General features: G+C 30.4%; 4 protein-coding genes, 1 long non-coding RNA gene and 2 other non-coding genes across 10 annotated transcripts; 3 read left to right on the top strand and 4 right to left on the bottom strand.

Moving 5' to 3' along the window:
- Positions 1–319: 319 nt before the first annotated feature.
- LOC143353214 (putative helicase mov-10-B.1) lies at positions 320–3,957 on the top strand. 2 transcript variants are annotated; one of them, XM_076786367.1, is made up of 11 exons: positions 320–483; positions 599–696; positions 822–1,262; positions 1,346–1,510; positions 1,608–1,764; positions 1,825–1,961; positions 2,022–2,144; positions 2,224–2,438; positions 2,823–3,099; positions 3,165–3,459; positions 3,540–3,956. In XM_076786367.1, the coding sequence occupies exons 2-11, from the start codon at positions 644–646 to the stop codon at positions 3,678–3,680; spliced, it is 2,004 nt and encodes a 667-aa protein (XP_076642482.1). In that variant the 5' UTR covers positions 320–483; positions 599–643; the 3' UTR covers positions 3,681–3,956. The 2 variants fall into 2 exon arrangements, with proteins under 2 accessions (XP_076642482.1, XP_076642483.1); XM_076786368.1 differs by having other exon boundaries at positions 321–463; positions 3,540–3,957.
- Positions 3,958–4,101: 144 nt separating this feature from the next.
- Pig-u (phosphatidylinositol glycan anchor biosynthesis class U) lies at positions 4,102–6,179 on the bottom strand. 3 transcript variants are annotated; one of them, XM_076786370.1, is made up of 5 exons: positions 5,876–6,179; positions 5,691–5,841; positions 5,293–5,495; positions 4,462–5,209; positions 4,102–4,383 (listed from the first exon to the last, which is right to left on the bottom strand). In XM_076786370.1, the coding sequence occupies exons 2-5, from the start codon at positions 5,818–5,820 to the stop codon at positions 4,130–4,132; spliced, it is 1,335 nt and encodes a 444-aa protein (XP_076642485.1). In that variant the 5' UTR covers positions 5,821–5,841; positions 5,876–6,179; the 3' UTR covers positions 4,102–4,129. The 3 variants fall into 3 exon arrangements, with proteins under 3 accessions (XP_076642485.1, XP_076642484.1, XP_076642486.1); XM_076786369.1 differs by having other exon boundaries at positions 5,691–6,179; XM_076786371.1 differs by having other exon boundaries at positions 4,462–5,163; positions 5,289–5,495; positions 5,691–6,178.
- A 401-nt stretch (positions 6,180–6,580) lies between these two features.
- On the bottom strand, positions 6,581–6,687 carry LOC143353894 (U6 spliceosomal RNA). The gene has a single exon (XR_013082225.1). It is a non-coding gene; the product is annotated as a U6 spliceosomal RNA (small nuclear RNA).
- A 739-nt stretch (positions 6,688–7,426) lies between these two features.
- Positions 7,427–7,533, bottom strand: LOC143353895 (U6 spliceosomal RNA). The gene has a single exon (XR_013082226.1). It is a non-coding gene; the product is annotated as a U6 spliceosomal RNA (small nuclear RNA).
- A 633-nt stretch (positions 7,534–8,166) lies between these two features.
- LOC143353213 (uncharacterized) lies at positions 8,167–8,707 on the top strand. The gene is made up of 2 exons (XR_013082089.1): positions 8,167–8,309; positions 8,443–8,707. It is a non-coding gene; the product is annotated as an uncharacterized LOC143353213 (long non-coding RNA).
- Positions 8,256–10,861, bottom strand: LOC143353212 (WD repeat domain phosphoinositide-interacting protein 4). The gene is made up of 7 exons (XM_076786366.1): positions 10,630–10,861; positions 9,682–9,949; positions 9,356–9,596; positions 9,117–9,265; positions 8,920–9,021; positions 8,726–8,844; positions 8,256–8,636 (listed from the first exon to the last, which is right to left on the bottom strand). Exons 1-7 carry the CDS (start codon positions 10,676–10,678, stop codon positions 8,527–8,529), a joined length of 1,038 nt encoding a protein of 345 aa, XP_076642481.1. The 5' UTR covers positions 10,679–10,861; the 3' UTR covers positions 8,256–8,526.
- Positions 10,862–11,303: 442 nt separating this feature from the next.
- Positions 11,304–17,779, top strand: LOC143353211 (vesicle-fusing ATPase 1). Its single transcript, XM_076786365.1, has 10 exons — positions 11,304–11,386; positions 11,610–11,698; positions 12,348–12,572; positions 12,812–13,439; positions 13,523–13,747; positions 13,970–14,269; positions 14,352–14,642; positions 14,728–14,912; positions 14,997–15,155; positions 15,239–17,779. Exons 1-10 carry the CDS (start codon positions 11,375–11,377, stop codon positions 15,354–15,356), a joined length of 2,232 nt encoding a protein of 743 aa, XP_076642480.1. The 5' UTR covers positions 11,304–11,374; the 3' UTR covers positions 15,357–17,779.
- The last annotated feature ends 621 nt before the right edge of the window (positions 17,780–18,400 follow it).

Here is an 18,400-nt window from a genome sequence, read left to right as displayed (position 1 = left end):
TAACCACGATAGGTTAGACAACGCGTAATAATCCTAATTTATGTGTAGTTACCTTTTATATCATATGACTTTTGCGACTATGTACTAGAGCAATTTATTGTATGTGTTCAACAGAGACGTATAACGTATATTAGATACATGCGTCATTTGTAATTTTTATATTGTACATAAAAGGATAAGATAAGATAATTTTTTAAAATAATTTATATCTGTGTATGTACTGTAAAAATATTATCACTTCATATAATGTTTTGCAATGTTGGCTGGCATGAACTGTCGATGTTTTTTTTTCTTTCGTCAGTAACTATAAGTGAGGTGGCGACCCTGCTAGTGACTCTGTTGTTCAGTCATAACTATTTTTTGGTCATGAACACTAACCAGTTCACAGGAAAACCCCTTCTTCATACATTAGTTTGTAGTTTGTATATGTGTATATATTGGAATATTTCCTTATTTTGGAACAGTACTATTTCTACATTGATTGTAATTACATTATATAAGTTTTTCTACATTTAAAATAGTGTTTAATACAAAATATTGTACTGTGCATTATATAATATATATGTATATATTTAAATATTCTGTATATTTGTTCCAGACATAAAAGCAATTATAATAATATAGATAGACTAAGATTTCAAGAATGGCAAATAATATCAAAAAGAAGAATAATCAAAGAATGGTTGGAGTAAGCACGTAGGTATCATGAAGCATCGAAAAACATTATACATTAGTATCATATACAATTACAAAAGCAATTTTGAGTAAACAGCAGACATGGCACTTATTTTAATTCACATTAATGTTTCATTTAATTTTAGGCACTGCACTAGCTATGGTGTATTACAATTATTACCTTTACAACATTTTAAACCACCTCCTGCATTAAAAGCAGCTTATAAAAATTATAAATTAGAAGACTCCAAACAAAATTCATTGTCCAAAGATTATATAGAACTTATTAATAGTTTTCCACATGTAAAGAAAATAGAACCTAAAAATTACTTGGTATTATTTAAAATTTTTTTATATTTGGAAACATTTGAATTCCAATTAAGAGCATCAAAACATAACTTAAAGAAACAAACACTCAGACTAGACCTTGATAATTTTGTCATTAATGTACCTACACTAGAAGAAGATGACCCATTTATTACAATTGGCGATTTTGTAAAAATTGAGAATGAAGTGTCCAAAGATAAACATTATGCAAAAATTATAGACATAAAAGAAAAGGACATATATGTACAAATAAAAAATCCGTGAGCATATGTATTATTATAATTTACATTACAGACTATATTTTCTACATTTGTGATAATAATTAATTTTATAAATTATTTAGGAAGATGAAAGACAAAGTTGAAGGTAATCTATTTGACATCAAGTTTTGTCCATCTAATTGGCCAATAAAGTGTTGCCATTATGCTTTGAACTTTATACATGAAAATAATTTAATTTGTGCACTGTATCCTAAAACAAATACAAGTTATAGTGCTGCATCAAAAGTGTAAGTTTTATATAATGTGAATTTTTCTTTATATTTATGTTTTTACTTACATGTTTGTAATTACACTATAATTTTATGAATTTAAATTATAATGCAGTGAATTTGATTGGATAAATAAGAATATAAAAAACAATCCAGAACAAAAACAGGCAGTTATTAATATAGTAAATAATACAGCATGTCCCGCACCATACATATTATTTGGTCCACCTGGTACTGGAAAAACAATGACATTAGTTGAAGCTATTTGTCAGGTACAATCTAAGACACTCGTATAATATAGTTAGAGATATTAAAATTTATTTTTATTGTAGATAAGGAAAAGACACGTATCCAAAAATATTTTGGTTTGTACATCTTCTAATGCAGCAGCGGATGAAATTATGAAACGATTGTTAGAAATCATTCCATCTAAAGACATCTTTCGGATATATTCACCAAGCAAAAATGGGTAAGACATTTGTTTCTATAAACAATTATTTCCTTACTACCTTTTTTCCTTTATATATAGGGAGGATATAGACAAAAAAGTTAGTCCTTGCACAAATTTTGTCAATAATACATGCATTTTCTTGCCAAAAGACATTTTTATATTGAAAAAGATAGTTATTACAACACTGATAGCATGCACAAGGTATATTGAAAATTTATTTTTAATACTATTATTTTTCACATATACAAATAATTTAATGGTACCTACAATTTATTCACAGACTTGCAAGGCTTAATTTAAAAAGTGATCACTTTTCATATGTATTCATTGATGAAGCAGGTCAAAACATAGAAGTAGAATCTTTGATTCCTATTACTTTAGTAAGTTCACTAAATAAAAATGGTCAAGGTTCATTACATGCTCAAGTTATTCTTGCTGGTGATCCTTATCAGTTAGGACCTACAATTTGGTGCAAAGAAATTGAACACTTACTAGGTGAATATGATTTTCGTTATTAGCACGTTGACTGCACAATTCGAATTATCTTGTAATAGGCAATTTAGCCATTGGCACCAATTAAGAGTCCATTTGAAGACAACAATTTTACATATACAGTCAAAGTTACATATAAAGAAAATATTTGTAATAGTTACTTATGATCTATGGGTATTATAGACAAGTATATTAAAAGTATAAAGGCGTGTGTAAACACAAGTTTTATTTAAATAAATAGATAGTTTCATTTAAATAAATATATTATATAAAATGAAATAGATATACATATATATAAAATGCTTTAGTTGTGTCGAGACAATTAACGTGTTAAAACTTGTAAGCGTATAAATATTACTATTAATTTGTAATTTGATTACATATCAGGACAGTCACTGTTAGAAAGACTAATGAAAAGTAAACTCTATCAAAAGGATGACAAAAATCAATACAATCCACATTATATTACAAAATTGGTTCTCAATTTCCGTAGTCAACAACCGATTTTACACGTATCTAATAATTTATTTTACAATAAGGAAGTGATATGCACTCAAAAATCAAATCTAAAATTGGTATTTCCGAATTTAACAAGGCTCAACATGGCTTTCCCCATTTCATTTATTCAATGTAATGGTAAAGAGATGTACTCTGAACTTCGAAGGTAATTGCAATGCATTAGGGTTTTTTTTCATTTAACATAGTCATTTTTAACATATATGTTTTTAGTGTTTACAATGAACAAGAAATTAAAACAGTATGTAATTTTGTATCGACTATTATGTCTGCAACTCTTGGTACACGTAAAGTTCAAGAGAATGACATTGGAATTATAACACCCTTTAAACAACAAAAAATTATGATTCAAAAGGAGCTATATAAAAGAAACATAAGGAATATAGCTGTTGGAACAGTTGAAATTTTTCAAGGACAAGAGAAAGAAATTATAATTATAAGCACCGTAAGATCGAAAGTGTTTAAACATGATGGTAAAACGCATATCGGCTTCTTATCTAATCCAAAGGTATAAATTGTATAATGATTATGAAAGGTAATATGAATATTTTACTTAAACGAAACTCAGAAAACTGAATATTTTTCCAGAGGTTCAATGTGGCTGTGACTAGAGCTAAAAATTATTTAGTAGTAATAGGGAATCCCAAGATTCTCTGTGAAGATTCATGTTGGAAAGCACTCTGGGATTATTGTAACAAGCACAATGCATGTGTCACTATTTTGCGTTAATCTTATCTAAAACTACTTTGTTATATTTATTTTTATATCATGAACTATACTATCTTTCTACGACAGGATAGTAACAAGTATTAAGAAAATCTGATGGCAATCAATTTCTAACTGTCTATTGATAACAATCTGTTATAAGAAACAAATTGTTTTGTAAAAACGTTTATACATTATTAAAAAGTTTATATATAAAGTTATAATTGCAAATAAATTATGTATTATGTAAATAAAATACCATTTTCTTAAAATGTTGTGTTTGTTGTTTAAAAAACGAAAAAATGAGGAATAAAGTGAGCAATATTAAAATTGGATATTACTTCATTTAATGGTAACTTACTTTTAAAATCAGTACAAAGGGAATTTCTATGTGATATGGAGTATAGAGACATAGAGATAGTGGGGTGGTATTAATGAAACAGTCTTAGTATTAAACCTTGTACAATACAACTTTATTCTAGGAGTAGTTTTGTTTTACTTCCGCTAACATCCTTATTAATACCATGACGTATTGCAAATTCATGCTTTACACTTGCAAATAAAATATCTGTTAATAAAAAGATTTGTGCTATGGCAAATGCCAGTGTTACTCCAAAGTAGAAGTTTGCATTCGCGGATCTGGAATAAATCCACTGGTACCACACAGTGGGTGCGAATACTGTGCAAAATAACATGAAACAACCAACTATGAATCCTTGTTGGGTATCTGAAAATAAAATAAAAATATCATGTTCTGTATGTAACAAATGGTCTGTAACAAATGTAGCTTACAGTTAAAACTTACATTGAAATAAATGCTTCCAAAGTGGCAACAAAGATATATAAAATCCAACATCTCCAATGCAAGGGTAGGATTTAAATATGGCAGCAATTGCTAAGTAAGAAAATGCTAATAACATTGGATCATGTCGTAATCTCAATGCTAATGGTACTATATACAGTAAACTGACATTTATTTGAAATGAAGCAATGAAGAGCCATCTAAAATGCTCAAACATTTCTGTAAAGAAATACCAATACAGTCCTATATTAGGACGTAAATCAGGAACTGTTAAAATAAAGCCTGTTGTGCTCCAAATAAATGACCAACTTCCCATAATATAATAGGAAATGCAAAATAAGGTTGCTAATATACTGAAAAATACTATAATCATAGCAATTATAGTACTCTTTTTCTGCATTACATTCTTAGAACGGGCTATATAAATAGTTGCTGGTACCATAAGCGAAATAGGATATAATCCTTGTAAAGTAAGCAAAGAAATTGACAAACAGCTCCAAAATATAGAACATTTTGTCATTGAAATCAGAGCTATGGAATACAATAAATTTGTGAATACTGTTGTTGTATGTCCAACACAGTTTAGTATTATATATGGGTTAAATAAGTATGCTGCTGAGACATACATTGTGGAAGTAGAAACTATAGAAGTATCAGGTTGATCTTCTCTATTTTCATTTGATAGCTTTTCTTTCTCAGGTTGATCTTCTCTATTTTCATTTGATAGCTTTTCTTTCTCATTTCTGGAGGCCTGTAAACAATATTGTTCAAATGCTGTAACTGTTTTTTAATATTATAAAATTATAATATCAAATATTAAGAAATAAAACTGACCAATTCAATTGCATATTCTTTGGCTGTAAGAGCAAGTAGTAAAGCAGTCAATAAATCGGTAAAGATGAACAAGACGAATAAAGTCCATTGAGGTAGATATTTCTGGATAAGATCAAAAATGTATAAACCTATAGGAGTTTCATGAAATAAATCTCCCACGTACGGATCTACACCAAAGTTATAAAGGTGGACACCTTCTGTCACTGAAAAAAAAAATAAACGTATACATAATGGTTCAATTGCTTGTATATATAATGTATTAATGCAATAATAATCGAATACTGTGTACTACATAAATATTTTTGTACTGTTTATGTCGTGATTGTGCAGGATTATTTGTGTAGAATGTATTTTTGTTACCGGTACAAAAATTTTAAGTAGATGTCCAGTATCCTAACCTCTTTTCCAAGAATTTAACGCTGTTGATACTTCCACACGATCACTAATCACTTTTTGATATCCAGAGTTCATTAATAAATATCTGATGGTACCAGCTAATACAAAATTTGATAGCCATTGTTTCGACATTTTCTAATAAATTACAAATCATTCATGTATTTGTTACACGGAATATGTGTAGCCAGTAACCAAAGGAACATGTCGTATGAGTGCTTCATTTATTTCGTAATTCTATTCTGTACAATTTTTCAGAATAAATAATCTCGTACAAATTAAATTAATCACACGCTTCATTATTGAAAGTGAAAACCATAATATGCGACCGGAAACACAGCCCAGCTATTTCGTGCTACACGAGTACAATTTGTTAATTACTATAACCTACTACTGAATGTTCACCTATTTAGCATTCATTTTATTTTTCACTCTTTTCACTTTCAATAAAAAAATACGTTGCTAATACAATTTTCTTGCCATCAATTCATGTTTGGTTTCTAAGCAATCCAATTTGAATACAACACTGTGTTATATATATCTATAGATCACGCTGATCTATTTAGATCACTGCATATCACTGACAGATCAGTAGAATACACATATGTAAATATATCATTATTGCATACAATAGCAAAGAGAACAAACCTTGTTTTCAATCAAATTAAATTGTACAATGTGTTATCTGGTATTATAAAATAAATATAAATGTGCATAATTATTTAAAGGTCTATTGTTAAAATATTTCATCTAAGTATTTACATTGGTATTTTTATGTCTGCAAAAATTGATCAAAACGGACTTCTCTTAAATGTACTTATAAATAACTTTACATACTAAACTGGTTATTATCAAAATTCAAAATAAAATTTTTTAATAATCTATAAAAGTGGCAAAAAATGTGGAACGCTTCACGATTTTGCGTGTCATCCTTGCGCAGGGGCCATGCTAATCTTCTCTGTATCGTTCCAATTTTAGTATATGTACTGCCGAAGCAAGTACATTAGGATTTCTTCGTGAGCCGTATATATACTTACAAATTCTACAGTGAGTACTAACGGGAAAATCTATTTGCTGTGAGCCACCTAGCGGTATAGTGAAGAAATTTAATCGAAACATCATTGATACTTTCACCACAGACGAAACATAGGAGTAGACCAATCACCCAATGTATTTTTTTGTTAATTTCACGTCCGCGGGGCTCTAGAGGAGCTGTCTAGGGGTGTTTAGAGCCACTATGACTAGAGCCCCCTTACCATTTCTGTGTCACATCCTACCGTATCGGTTGGAACTAATATCACAGACGAGATGTAGGATGATGTAGGAGCAGTGGTAGGAGCAGATTCCTCTCTGGTAGGAGTAGGCCAATCACCCCTTATACTGTTTAGTGTCGCACTATATGAAATATCGACTCTATCCAAATAGAATAAGCAACCGGCGTGCTAGATCACAGCTGATCACAGCACACAGAACATAATTCATGAATCGGGACTCGGGAAGATTGCACTGATTAAATTCTTTGGTATTATATAGAAGAGATAAGAAAGAGTCTCTTCTCTCACCATCCTTCATATGTATACTGGAGTTGAAAATAAAAGAAGCGATGATAATCGCAAGAAATAACGATTGTTTATAGTTTTGCACCATATTTTTGGTCATATGGTGTTATATAGCGTTAAGTTATTTAGATTTGTAAAGAATAAAATAAAATGTATTCAGTAATTAATTGATTGAAGTAGCAAAAAATGTGGAACGCTTCACGATTTTGCGTGTCATCCTTGCGCAGGGGCCATGCTAATCTTCTCTGTATCGTTCCAATTTTAGTATATGTACTGCCGAAGCAAGTACGTTTGGACTTCTTCGTGGGTCGTATATATACTTAGAAAACGTGAAGTGAGAACTTGCGAGAAAATCCATTTACCGTGAGTCATCTAGCGGAATATCAAGGAAATATAATCTAAAAACTTTAACAACTATTTAAGTAAGTTTTGTTTAAAAACGAAGATACTGTTAATTCTAAATTGATTTTCTATAAAAATTTTAAATTATACGTATTCTATGTGTAGCATTACAATATATATACAATAATATTGATTTCCTTGAAAAGTAAAAAAGGAGTGCGTGATCGTATGTAACGTGATTCTACATAACCTAAGAATATATTTCAAATTAATTACTTTTTCCGTAACATAAAAATTTTAAAATTCTATTGTATGTTAATAAAAGAGAAATCTTAAATTCTTGTCTTCGTAGTTATGCGATTGACAGATCGACGATATGCTATACTTATTGGAACGTTTGTGGGACTTATTGGAATACACGTTTATGTTAATATGATAAGCCCTATGATGAATCCAGAGCCGTATAGTATGTATAATTTTGTGTTTATTACCACAATCTTCTCAGCTACTATTAAAATAAGTTTTATTAATTAGGACAAATGCGGGAACAAATACAAGAAAAGTATCAAAATAGAAAGAATTAAATGTGATATAACAAACATTTATGAATAGAAATAATGCTGTTAACAGTACTGTTGGAGGAATATAGATGAAGAAAAGCATCCGTTGTATAAAACTAGTTTTTATTACAGTATGCTACAATTGGACCACTATTTTCAAAAAGTATGTATATCAATAAAAATTTGTGCATATAAAACAGACTAAAGAATACTTAGAATATTATGGTAAAAAAATCAATAGATATAATGACTCACACACTTTTTACAATAATTAATGTAATTACATTACTGTACAGATATTCGCTGCAAGAAGTTTCTTATTTATGACTAGAAACTTTCCTACAAGCATAAAATTTTATGAACATAATATACAGTTCATGTTAAAATTCGTCATGATCACAAACATCTAGAAAGACATCGAATGCCTCACGATTGCAGTTTCCATCAGCATTGAAAACGTATTTATGAAATGTTCCATCCACGCAAACAGCTGTAATTTAATGTAAAATAGAAATGTATAATAAACATTATTTAAACATTTTATGTTAATTTAATAATAAATTTGCTGGTTTTCTATACCTATAACAGAACTTTTTGTACCAAATGCACATACACAAGCGCATTCTGGTGGTATTGTGAAAGTAGCCAGTGCCCATTGACTTTCAATATAATTTCCTAAAAATCCCATTTTTGAGAAACTATAACAAAATTAATCGTTAATTTTATTAGCTTAATCCTTATAATTACATGGAATCTAAATTCTAACAACATACGTGGATCTGCGATTCAATTGAGTGTCTTTTAATGCAAATATATGCACAGTTCCTTTGTCACTGGAAGCGCATAGGAACTCCGAGTCCCTACTAAATGTGATACTGTAACATATATTGCACATTTGTGTTTGAGAAATTAAACATAATGTTCATGTAAAATATATCTCTATTCTTTAGGAAATGATTGTAATACTCACCAGTAAAGTGTAGCAGAATCAGCACCTCTCCTCAATTCTACTAATAAATGTCTACGTAAACTATCCCACACTCTAACTAATGTACCCTGTGTAGAAGCAGTTGCAATCATTGTTCCACTGCTATTAACTGCGAGACAAGCCAATGCACCCTAACAGTATTATTTGTAAATATAAGATACTAAAAGAAGACAGTAATAATACCAATTTTATTCAACTTTATTTATGTGAGATATACATACCTGATGTGCTGCAAGAGTCGCAGGAGCACTGGAACTACCAGCTTCTGTAGCACCAAGATCAACCATTTGTACACTACCTTGCTTATGGCCAGGAAAAGCAAGAAGCTGCTTCTGTGCAGTAGCCAATGTAGCAACTTCGATCAATCCCTTTGGATTGTCTCTGGTCTCCAATGTTAATAATCTTCTTGTTGGTGTAGGAAATGAAAAAACATGTATCTCACGTTGAAGTGCTACCACCATTCTGTTTTGTAAAATTATTCCTAAGTGAGTAAACGCATTGTTTTTATAGACTACAATTGAAGATTTTATTTTATTAACGAACTTACTTGTCTCTGCGTAATCTAACAGCTTTAATAGGGCTGGTGAATGTAACTTCCATTACAAATTTTTTAGACAAATCATCATAAATAAGTACTGTATTCTCCGCAAACTTTGGTCTTGTACCACCTCCCACTATAGCAATGATGTTTGTTCTCCATAACATCTCTGCGATTGCTATACTCCCCATAACATCGTTCTCCAAATGTGCTTTTTCAACTAATGGTTCTACATTGTACACTCTGAGACCAGATTCCATACAACACGTAAAACATCCTAACAAAATGAAGGTATTCGTTTAAAACGTAGACATTCTCAAAAACAAAAAAAGGAGAATGGATTTAAAATTTGTTTTATCTTAACTACTTAAGATTTAATTTAAATTTGTTATATGTTAAATGAAAAGTTCACATGTTAAAAATTATAATTAAAGTATTCAAGTCAACATTTGTAATAATATAATAGTTTCAAAACATAGTCTTAGTAGTTGTAAAAGATATAAGAGATCTATAATAATTAGACAGTGGATCTTGATGCAAAATAAAAATTTTCGGCCTGAAATACAACAAACTGGAGTAAAATAGAAATTTATTTTCTTTCTTAATATGTTTAGTAGGTCGAAAATAATATAGCAATATTTTTAAATTCTTGTAATATTTTTGTCATAAATGCATAAAATCTGCTGTCTAATAATAATCAATATGACAGCTAGAACAGAATGAACAAAGAATATTTCTTTTTATAATGCATTAGTACTCCATGCTTCATAATTTTGTTATAGTTTCTTTTCAAGTATATAAAACAAAACTGTTCATCATGGAATATTTTTTTCATCAACTTTGGTCTTATTACAGAGACGAAATAATATGAAAAAAAAGTATTGCATTCCAAAATAGTAAAAGTATATACGTCGTAATAGTTAACTCGTAGTAATTAAAACTGTAACTAATAGTCACCTTGATCCTGATTAAATTGTAAACTAAGAATATTTCTTTCTGCAGCCATTTGATTTCACATTAAGTTGACCAAATAGATATCTTCTTTTTGAGGCCTTTTTCAGTTCTTCCCTCTAATAACTGCAGTACTTGTTTGTGTTTACATTCTTATTTCACAATCATCTGTGGAAAAATGTTTGGTGTTGTATTTCATTCTGTTTCATTCTTTATGAAGTGTGCACGATAACAGGAACAAGGCTGATTTTCACTATCGAAATGTAAATCGATCTTACATGTACAAAAATTACGTTAATGAAATTTTTCAAAAGAATTTTTTATGAGACTGTATAAATTGTACAGAACCATGGAACAAATATAAATGTGCGAAGTACAAAAATTCAAATGAAATTTATGGTTTTAGATATGTATTACTACGGAAACTGTGATATTACCATCTATTACAATACTACCAACAGATGAATTGTAATACAAATATTTACCAAATTATTATATAAACGAATTAGATCATATTTATTGTGTATTTTTTATATGTAATACAAAATTATTATGTAATGACATATTATGTAATACAAAAGAAAAGTTGAAAGTTAAGGAAACAATTTTCTACCAATTGTGAACAAAGTCTCTAACTCGACAACGGTCCAGAATTAGATTTTCGTTATTGGTCACATTGATTGTCCTAATATCCTGCATTGCAGGTTCCATACTGTGTAGGGGCCTGTACTCAGAAAATTCTGTCAAAAAAATGTCAGCAATGGTAAGTCTGAGTGTAAAAGTGGCTGTTAATCTCATTTTATTATTTGTTGCATTACAATGTACCAATCAATATATGTGAATCTTAATTCAGAGAACATTTATTCACAATTAATTTGTAACAACCCCCTCCTTACTTCAACTCACATCAATACTTTTGACTATGGATATTGCATGCTTTCATGAAAGTCATTCAACATTTAAAACAACAAAACGAAATTTTTCAGAGAATGAAAGCAGTGAAGTGTCCCACTGATGAGCTCAGCATTAGTAACTGTGCTATAATTAATCCTGATGACTATCCAGATGATATCAGGTATAGATTCATATTCTGATTAATTCATTGATTAGGTATCTATAATAGGATCTTAAGATTATACGTCTATGCACATCGTATAGACATGGAGGCTTCCAATTGAATTATGATGTTATTTATTTAATACTTTTGTGGTAACATTTACTATGTAACTATAGATATATGTACAACATTATGCTATTCATAAATGTTCCACATTTAAACGATTACATATTATTTGTGCTACACTATACTTTTACACAAGTTATCTAAATTTGTGTAGTAAAGATTATATATTATGACAGAACAAATGTTATAATTCAGGAGATTTTTATGTAACAAATTATACTTCTTTATATCTTTAATTCAGTTTCATTTATAAACAGCCATAAACTGAACAGCAAGAATCTGTAAGAACAATAGCGAGATTGTTAGTTTAATGAAATTGTTAGACCTTTATTCCAAGATAATACAATCACGATTTTATAACTTTTACACACACACACACATTATCTTATTTATGAATAATGTAATATATATATGTATATATAACATATATAAATATGTATGTATACCTATACACATATGTGTAATATATATGTAGAATTTGAAAACAAAGTAAAGATTACAATTTTATCACTCTTGATATTCATCCAAATATACTTTTTAGGCACATTGAAGTTACCACTGCACCAAATCAACACTTTGTTTTCACTGTGAAAAGACATCATGAAGTACCCAGAGGAACAGTGGGCTTTAGTTTACCTCAAAGAAAATGGGCCACTCTCTCCCTCAATCAGGACATTGAAGTGCGACCTTATCACTTTAGTCCTACCTCGAGTACAGAGTGTCTATGCGTTATTGTATTGGAAGCTGATTTCTTGCAAAAGAAATCGTATGTATATACTATATATTTACTTAGTTATGTATAGGCTGCTGATTTTTATGCAAAATAAAAACTGCCTGCATGAAGTACAAGATGCATTAGCTATATACGCACTTAATCGTATTTTTAAATTTGTGCTGTTCTGTATTTGATCTACACATTTTTGTCATAAATGCATAAAATCCGCAGTCGAGTTGTGTATCTAGTTTTTGATTAATTGTGTAAAAAACAATATTTATTGCTTTTAGAACTACTCTGGAACCATACAATACCGATGAAATGGCCAGAGATTTCCTACTGCAATTTTCGGGACAGGCATTCACCGTGGGTCAGCAGCTGGTGTTTCAGTTCAAGGACAAGAAAATGCTTGGCCTTGTAGTGAAAAGTTTGGAAGCTGCTGACCTTTCTGCTATAAGTTCTGGACAAAACACTGTACCCAAGAAGACCCAACTTGGACGTTGTCTGGGTGACACTGTGATACAATTCGAGAAAGCAGACAATTCAAGCTTAAACCTTGTTGGCAAAGCAAAAGGAAAAGTTGTTCGCCAATCAATTATCAATCCGGATTGGGACTTTCAAAAGATGGGAATTGGTGGCCTGGATAAAGAATTCAGTGCAATCTTTCGAAGAGCATTCGCATCTCGTGTTTTTCCACCAGAAATTGTTACTCAATTAGGTTGCAAACACGTGAAGGGAATTTTATTGTATGGTCCGCCAGGTACTGGTAAAACGTTAATGGCACGACAGATAGGAACTATGTTAAACGCCAGAGAACCGAAAATCGTCAATGGCCCTCAGATATTGGATAAATATGTGGGCGAAAGTGAAGCGAATATTAGGAGATTGTTTGCTGATGCTGAAGATGAGGAAAAAAGGGTATGAATATACTTTCAAGTTTCGTAATAGTCTTTACTAAGATATTACTATCTGTAAGATAAAAAATTAAACATAATTTTCAGCTTGGGCCAAACAGTGGATTGCACATAATCATTTTCGACGAAATAGATGCTATTTGTAAGTCTAGAGGAAGTGTTGCTGGTAATACAGGAGTACATGATACTGTTGTAAATCAGTTACTTGCAAAGATTGATGGTGTAGAGCAATTAAATAATATTCTCGTTATTGGTATGACCAACAGAAGAGATATGATCGATGAAGCTTTATTGCGACCTGGTAGATTAGAAGTACGTTTCAATAGCCATTAACTAAACATTAGAGGTATGCGAGAACCCGAAAATGTCGAGTCAGGACAGGACGAGAATTTTACTCGGGATGGCTTCTCGAAAATTTCGGGATTCTCGACAATTTTCGGAATTATTCCCGAGAATATTCAAGATTTCACACCTCTACTAAATATGGAACTCTACTAGAAGAATTCGTCTTAATAATATTTTTATTTATCCAAGGTACAAATGGAAATTAGTTTACCAGATGAGCATGGACGATTCCAAATCCTTAACATTCATACATGCAGAATGAGGGACTACAAGAAAATATCACCTGACGTTGATCTGAAGGAATTAGCTACGCTCACTAAAAACTTTAGTGGCGCAGAATTAGAAGGTCTAGTCAGGGCTGCGCAAAGTACTGCTATGAATAGACTGATCAAAGCCTCTAGCAAGGTAGAGGTAGATCCTGCAGCCATGGAAAAGCTTATGGTTTCCAGAACTGATTTCCTTCATGCTTTAGACAACGATGTTAAACCTGTAAGTAGTTAACAAAGGAGGAGTATTAAAAGATTATAATAATTGCAGCATCAAAAACATTTTATACATTTTATACTTCTAGGCATTTGGCACTAGCGCAGAACTTTTGGATCATCTTCTTATACGTGGAATCATTAACTGGGGTAAACCAGTGGCAGAAATTTTGGCTGATGGTAATCTTTACATTCAAGAGGCTCGATCTACCGAGGGCTCTGGTCTTGTATCAGTTCTCCTGGAAGGACCACCTAATAGCGGAAAAACAGCTCTTGCTGCACGAATTGCAAAAAATTCCGATTTTCCATTTGTCAAAGTATGCTCACCAGAGGACATGGTTGGTTTTACCGAATCTGCAAAATGTCTTTCAATTCGGAAGGTAATGCATTGTTCTAGTCAATTAAATTAAATTATAGAGACAGTAAAAAATTCATTGAGAAATGATTTTATATTTATCATTTTAGGTATTCGACGATGCATACCGCTCGCAGCTTAGCTGTATTCTAGTCGACAATATCGAACGCTTGTTGGATTATGGACCTATCGGGCCTCGCTATTCGAATTTGACTTTGCAAGCGCTTTTAGTTTTATTGAAGAAACAACCACCACGTGGTCGCAAATTATTAATCCTGTGTACGACCAGCCGCAGGTAGAAGATCTTATTTTCGTAATTAAAATTCTGAACAGAACATGTAACCTTTAACATAACATTAATTGATTAATGCGTCTCCAGACAAGTATTGGATGACATGGAAATGTTATCAGCATTCAGTACAACTCTACACGTACCCAATTTGTCGACTTCCGATCATCTTTTGAGCGTTCTAGAAGAAGTGGAACTTTTCACTAAAAAGGAAATAGCATCTTTGCATGCTCGTCTCAAAGGAAAACGGTAAATTTACAATTACATATTTTTTAAAATCTTTGTATAGAACTATGAACATGGTAATTTGAACGTTGTACATTTTGTTACAGGATATTTATTGGTATAAAGAAATTGCTGTGTCTAATCGATATGGCACGTCAAGTAGAACCGAACTATAGAGTCCCTAAATTCCTCTCGAAATTAGAAGAGGAAGGTGGACTAGAATAATGAGTAATTAATTAAGAAATTGTAATTATTTATGTAGACATGAATTAGATGTCGTTTACTGAAAAACAATATATATTGAGCAATCGACCGATTTGCATTTAAATGCCGGTTAAAGGTAAATGAGTTTCAAAAAAACAGTTATTGTTACAAGCTATATACGTGTTGTAGAGGGAAGTAAGAAAAGCATTTAAATTATTTGTAAAGTTCATAAAAATATTTTTTTATGCTTTCGACAAACCATTTGCATTTCTTGACATATTTTTTTCAAAGTAATGCTAGAATATGTTGAATATGATGCAATCGAAAAAATTCAGTATTAGTTTATTAATTCAGTATTATTTCAATTCAATACTTATTTTAATTTTCCGGTATTTTGTTGGGAACTTTCAATCGAGGATGATTTATTACAGTAACTCTTCAAAAGGTTCGCAGGTAACGATTTTACAAATTTCAAACATATCATTATTTGGATAACATTTAGTTACACTTATAATACAATATTTTATTGCCGCACTGTTTCAGTAATAAGTTTTACTACCAAAGCATTAATAGTTATCACGTAGGTATAATAGCATGGCACTACTTTGAAATTTTGGTTATCGTACATTGCAATCTAGTGTTGTCTAAAAATGGAAAGTAAATTTTATATTCAAATTTGATGAAGGTATAATATTCGAATCTTCTGAAGCGTTACTGTACATGAGTAGCTTCCAAGGAAACTTCACAATTTAAAGAAAATTGTATTACAGATGTACAGTTGAAATGTAAAAAGGAGAAAATATAATAACCGAATGGTATAATTTCTTTTTGCAGTATATAACTGCACAACTATTAAAAATTTTCCTTATGTTGTGATCGCTTTAACAAATTGTTTTCAATTCGATGATAGTATGTAAATGTGAAGTAGTAGTGATACATTTTTGTCTACAGAGACATGAAATTTATTTCTGCAAGTTGCAGGAATATATATAAATATATATATATATACAGCAAATATATTTGCTTTAATTTATTATTTTTATTTTATAGTGATATAGATCCGTTCCGTTACCAATAAAAATAACTTTTATAATTATTGCCACAACTATTTATTTATCAGAAAATTTAGATTATTATACATATTGTAAACATATATTTTTATGCCTCCATTTGTATGTATTGTACATCCATATAACTATTTGCTGTGTGACTATTACTATCTCAGAAGTTTATTGTAATTCTTGTTGTAAATGTATGTATGTATTTGGTTGACTGGTGTTAGTAGGCTAATTAGTACCTCTTGGGTCTTAGAAGTATCTTTGATGAGAATTATTATGAAATCATTCCAAACGTACTAAATATACTACGTATACTAGTATTTATTTTATCGTTAAAGAAAGATATTCTTCAACTATATATCATCTGGAAGAATATGACATATAATGTTCTGATTTCAGATAGTTTAAAAGTTTTAATCTGTAATTGGCTAACATGTTAGTAATGTTAAATTATAGTTTTATGATAGTACATTTATGCGTCGTGTAATAATTTAAAAATTAGGTAATTGTGCATAAAAGATTCCTTCCCACCCATTTTGGTAAAATTTAGATATGTTGTAAAACTCAACATTCTGAACAACTGTTTCCTATACATATACCCACCGCTCAGCCTTAATTTATGAGATATTTGCGTAAAACTGCAGCTACTACCACATTGTATTTTACTTATGCGTGCACGTTCGAGGCGTGCGTATGTGTCAGTATGGTGCGACCGCTCATCAACTGTTTCTATAGATATATTACGACGATCATCAAACGATTTATATACCGCGTGAACTTTTCACAACAAATGATAATGAAGGTTTTGATGATGAATTTTAACTTTACTAAAAATTACAGACTTTTATGTTTTTTTAGTAGTTTTAGATCAAATTTAGCCCAGCAACGATATCATAAAAATTGATATTCTTTAGGGCGAGGGAGTTTTTTTCTCTCCCTGCACCCCCACCTCGAAAATCTAACACAAACTCACTCTGAAATTCATTTAAATTTGAATCGGAAAATGTTCAAAACTCGAGTTACTTTGTTGTTCTTTGTTTTCATTAAACTAAATTTCAAAATGAGTTTAGGCAAAATTCATTGTAGTAAAAACTGCAGTTTTTCGCGAATATCTCGGAAACTAAGGTTGAGCGGCAGTTACATGTATAGGAAAATGTTCAGAATGTTGAGTTTTACAACATATTTAAATTTTATCAAATTCGGTGGGGAGAAACCTTTTATGCACACTTAACGCAAATTATTCAATTTGATGGTTGTATATAACATTAAATTGCTTAAAAGGGAAGTTACACAATATGCTAAACTTCCTCTTATGTTCGATAAATAATGTAACGAGGATCATATCTCTGTATTAACATACTGCAATAATAAACTTATATCTTTCAATTGTGTTGTTATAAATTAACCATATCGTACATATAATGTTGTTTTTATTTGAAACATATCCTCTGTATCCTAAATGGTTAATATATAATTTAAATTACTCGTTTGGGTTTTGAAAAATTCAGAACATAACTTATTTGAAATTATTATTCTGTATTATTTTTGTTTTCATATTTTGAAATGAATATGGCTGCATTATACATCTAACTTACAATTCACATCTATATTTACACTTTTATAAGCAAAACAATTTTTGTATATATATATGTATAATGTAATTTCATCTAAGTATAAAGTATACGTATAATTCCAAACAGCACATTTTGAATGCATCTATTCTAAGAAAAACGTAAAAGAAATGAGAAAAACCAAACATTTACATGTAGCACAGATCACAATCTACGAGTACATGTTCTACAGCAAACATTTGTAATCCTATACAGTAATATACAATTTTTATACAGATAGTCTTTTCAATTTATAGTGCCTTGCGATAATATATCTCAAGTTTGCAAATGTTACAAATAATCTTCTTTTATTATGTGCGTTTAAAACTTTGTAATTATTATAATAAAAATGTGATTAGGATGTATGCAACTGATTTAAGTTAAGAACTAACCGTAA

This window comes from Halictus rubicundus, chromosome 4 (assembly GCF_050948215.1).
Source record: "Halictus rubicundus isolate RS-2024b chromosome 4, iyHalRubi1_principal, whole genome shotgun sequence".
Taxonomy (NCBI): Eukaryota; Metazoa; Arthropoda; class Insecta; order Hymenoptera; family Halictidae; genus Halictus; species Halictus rubicundus.
The sequence above is the reverse complement of the archived record's forward strand: the minus strand, read 5'-3'. Positions and strand labels throughout refer to the sequence as shown.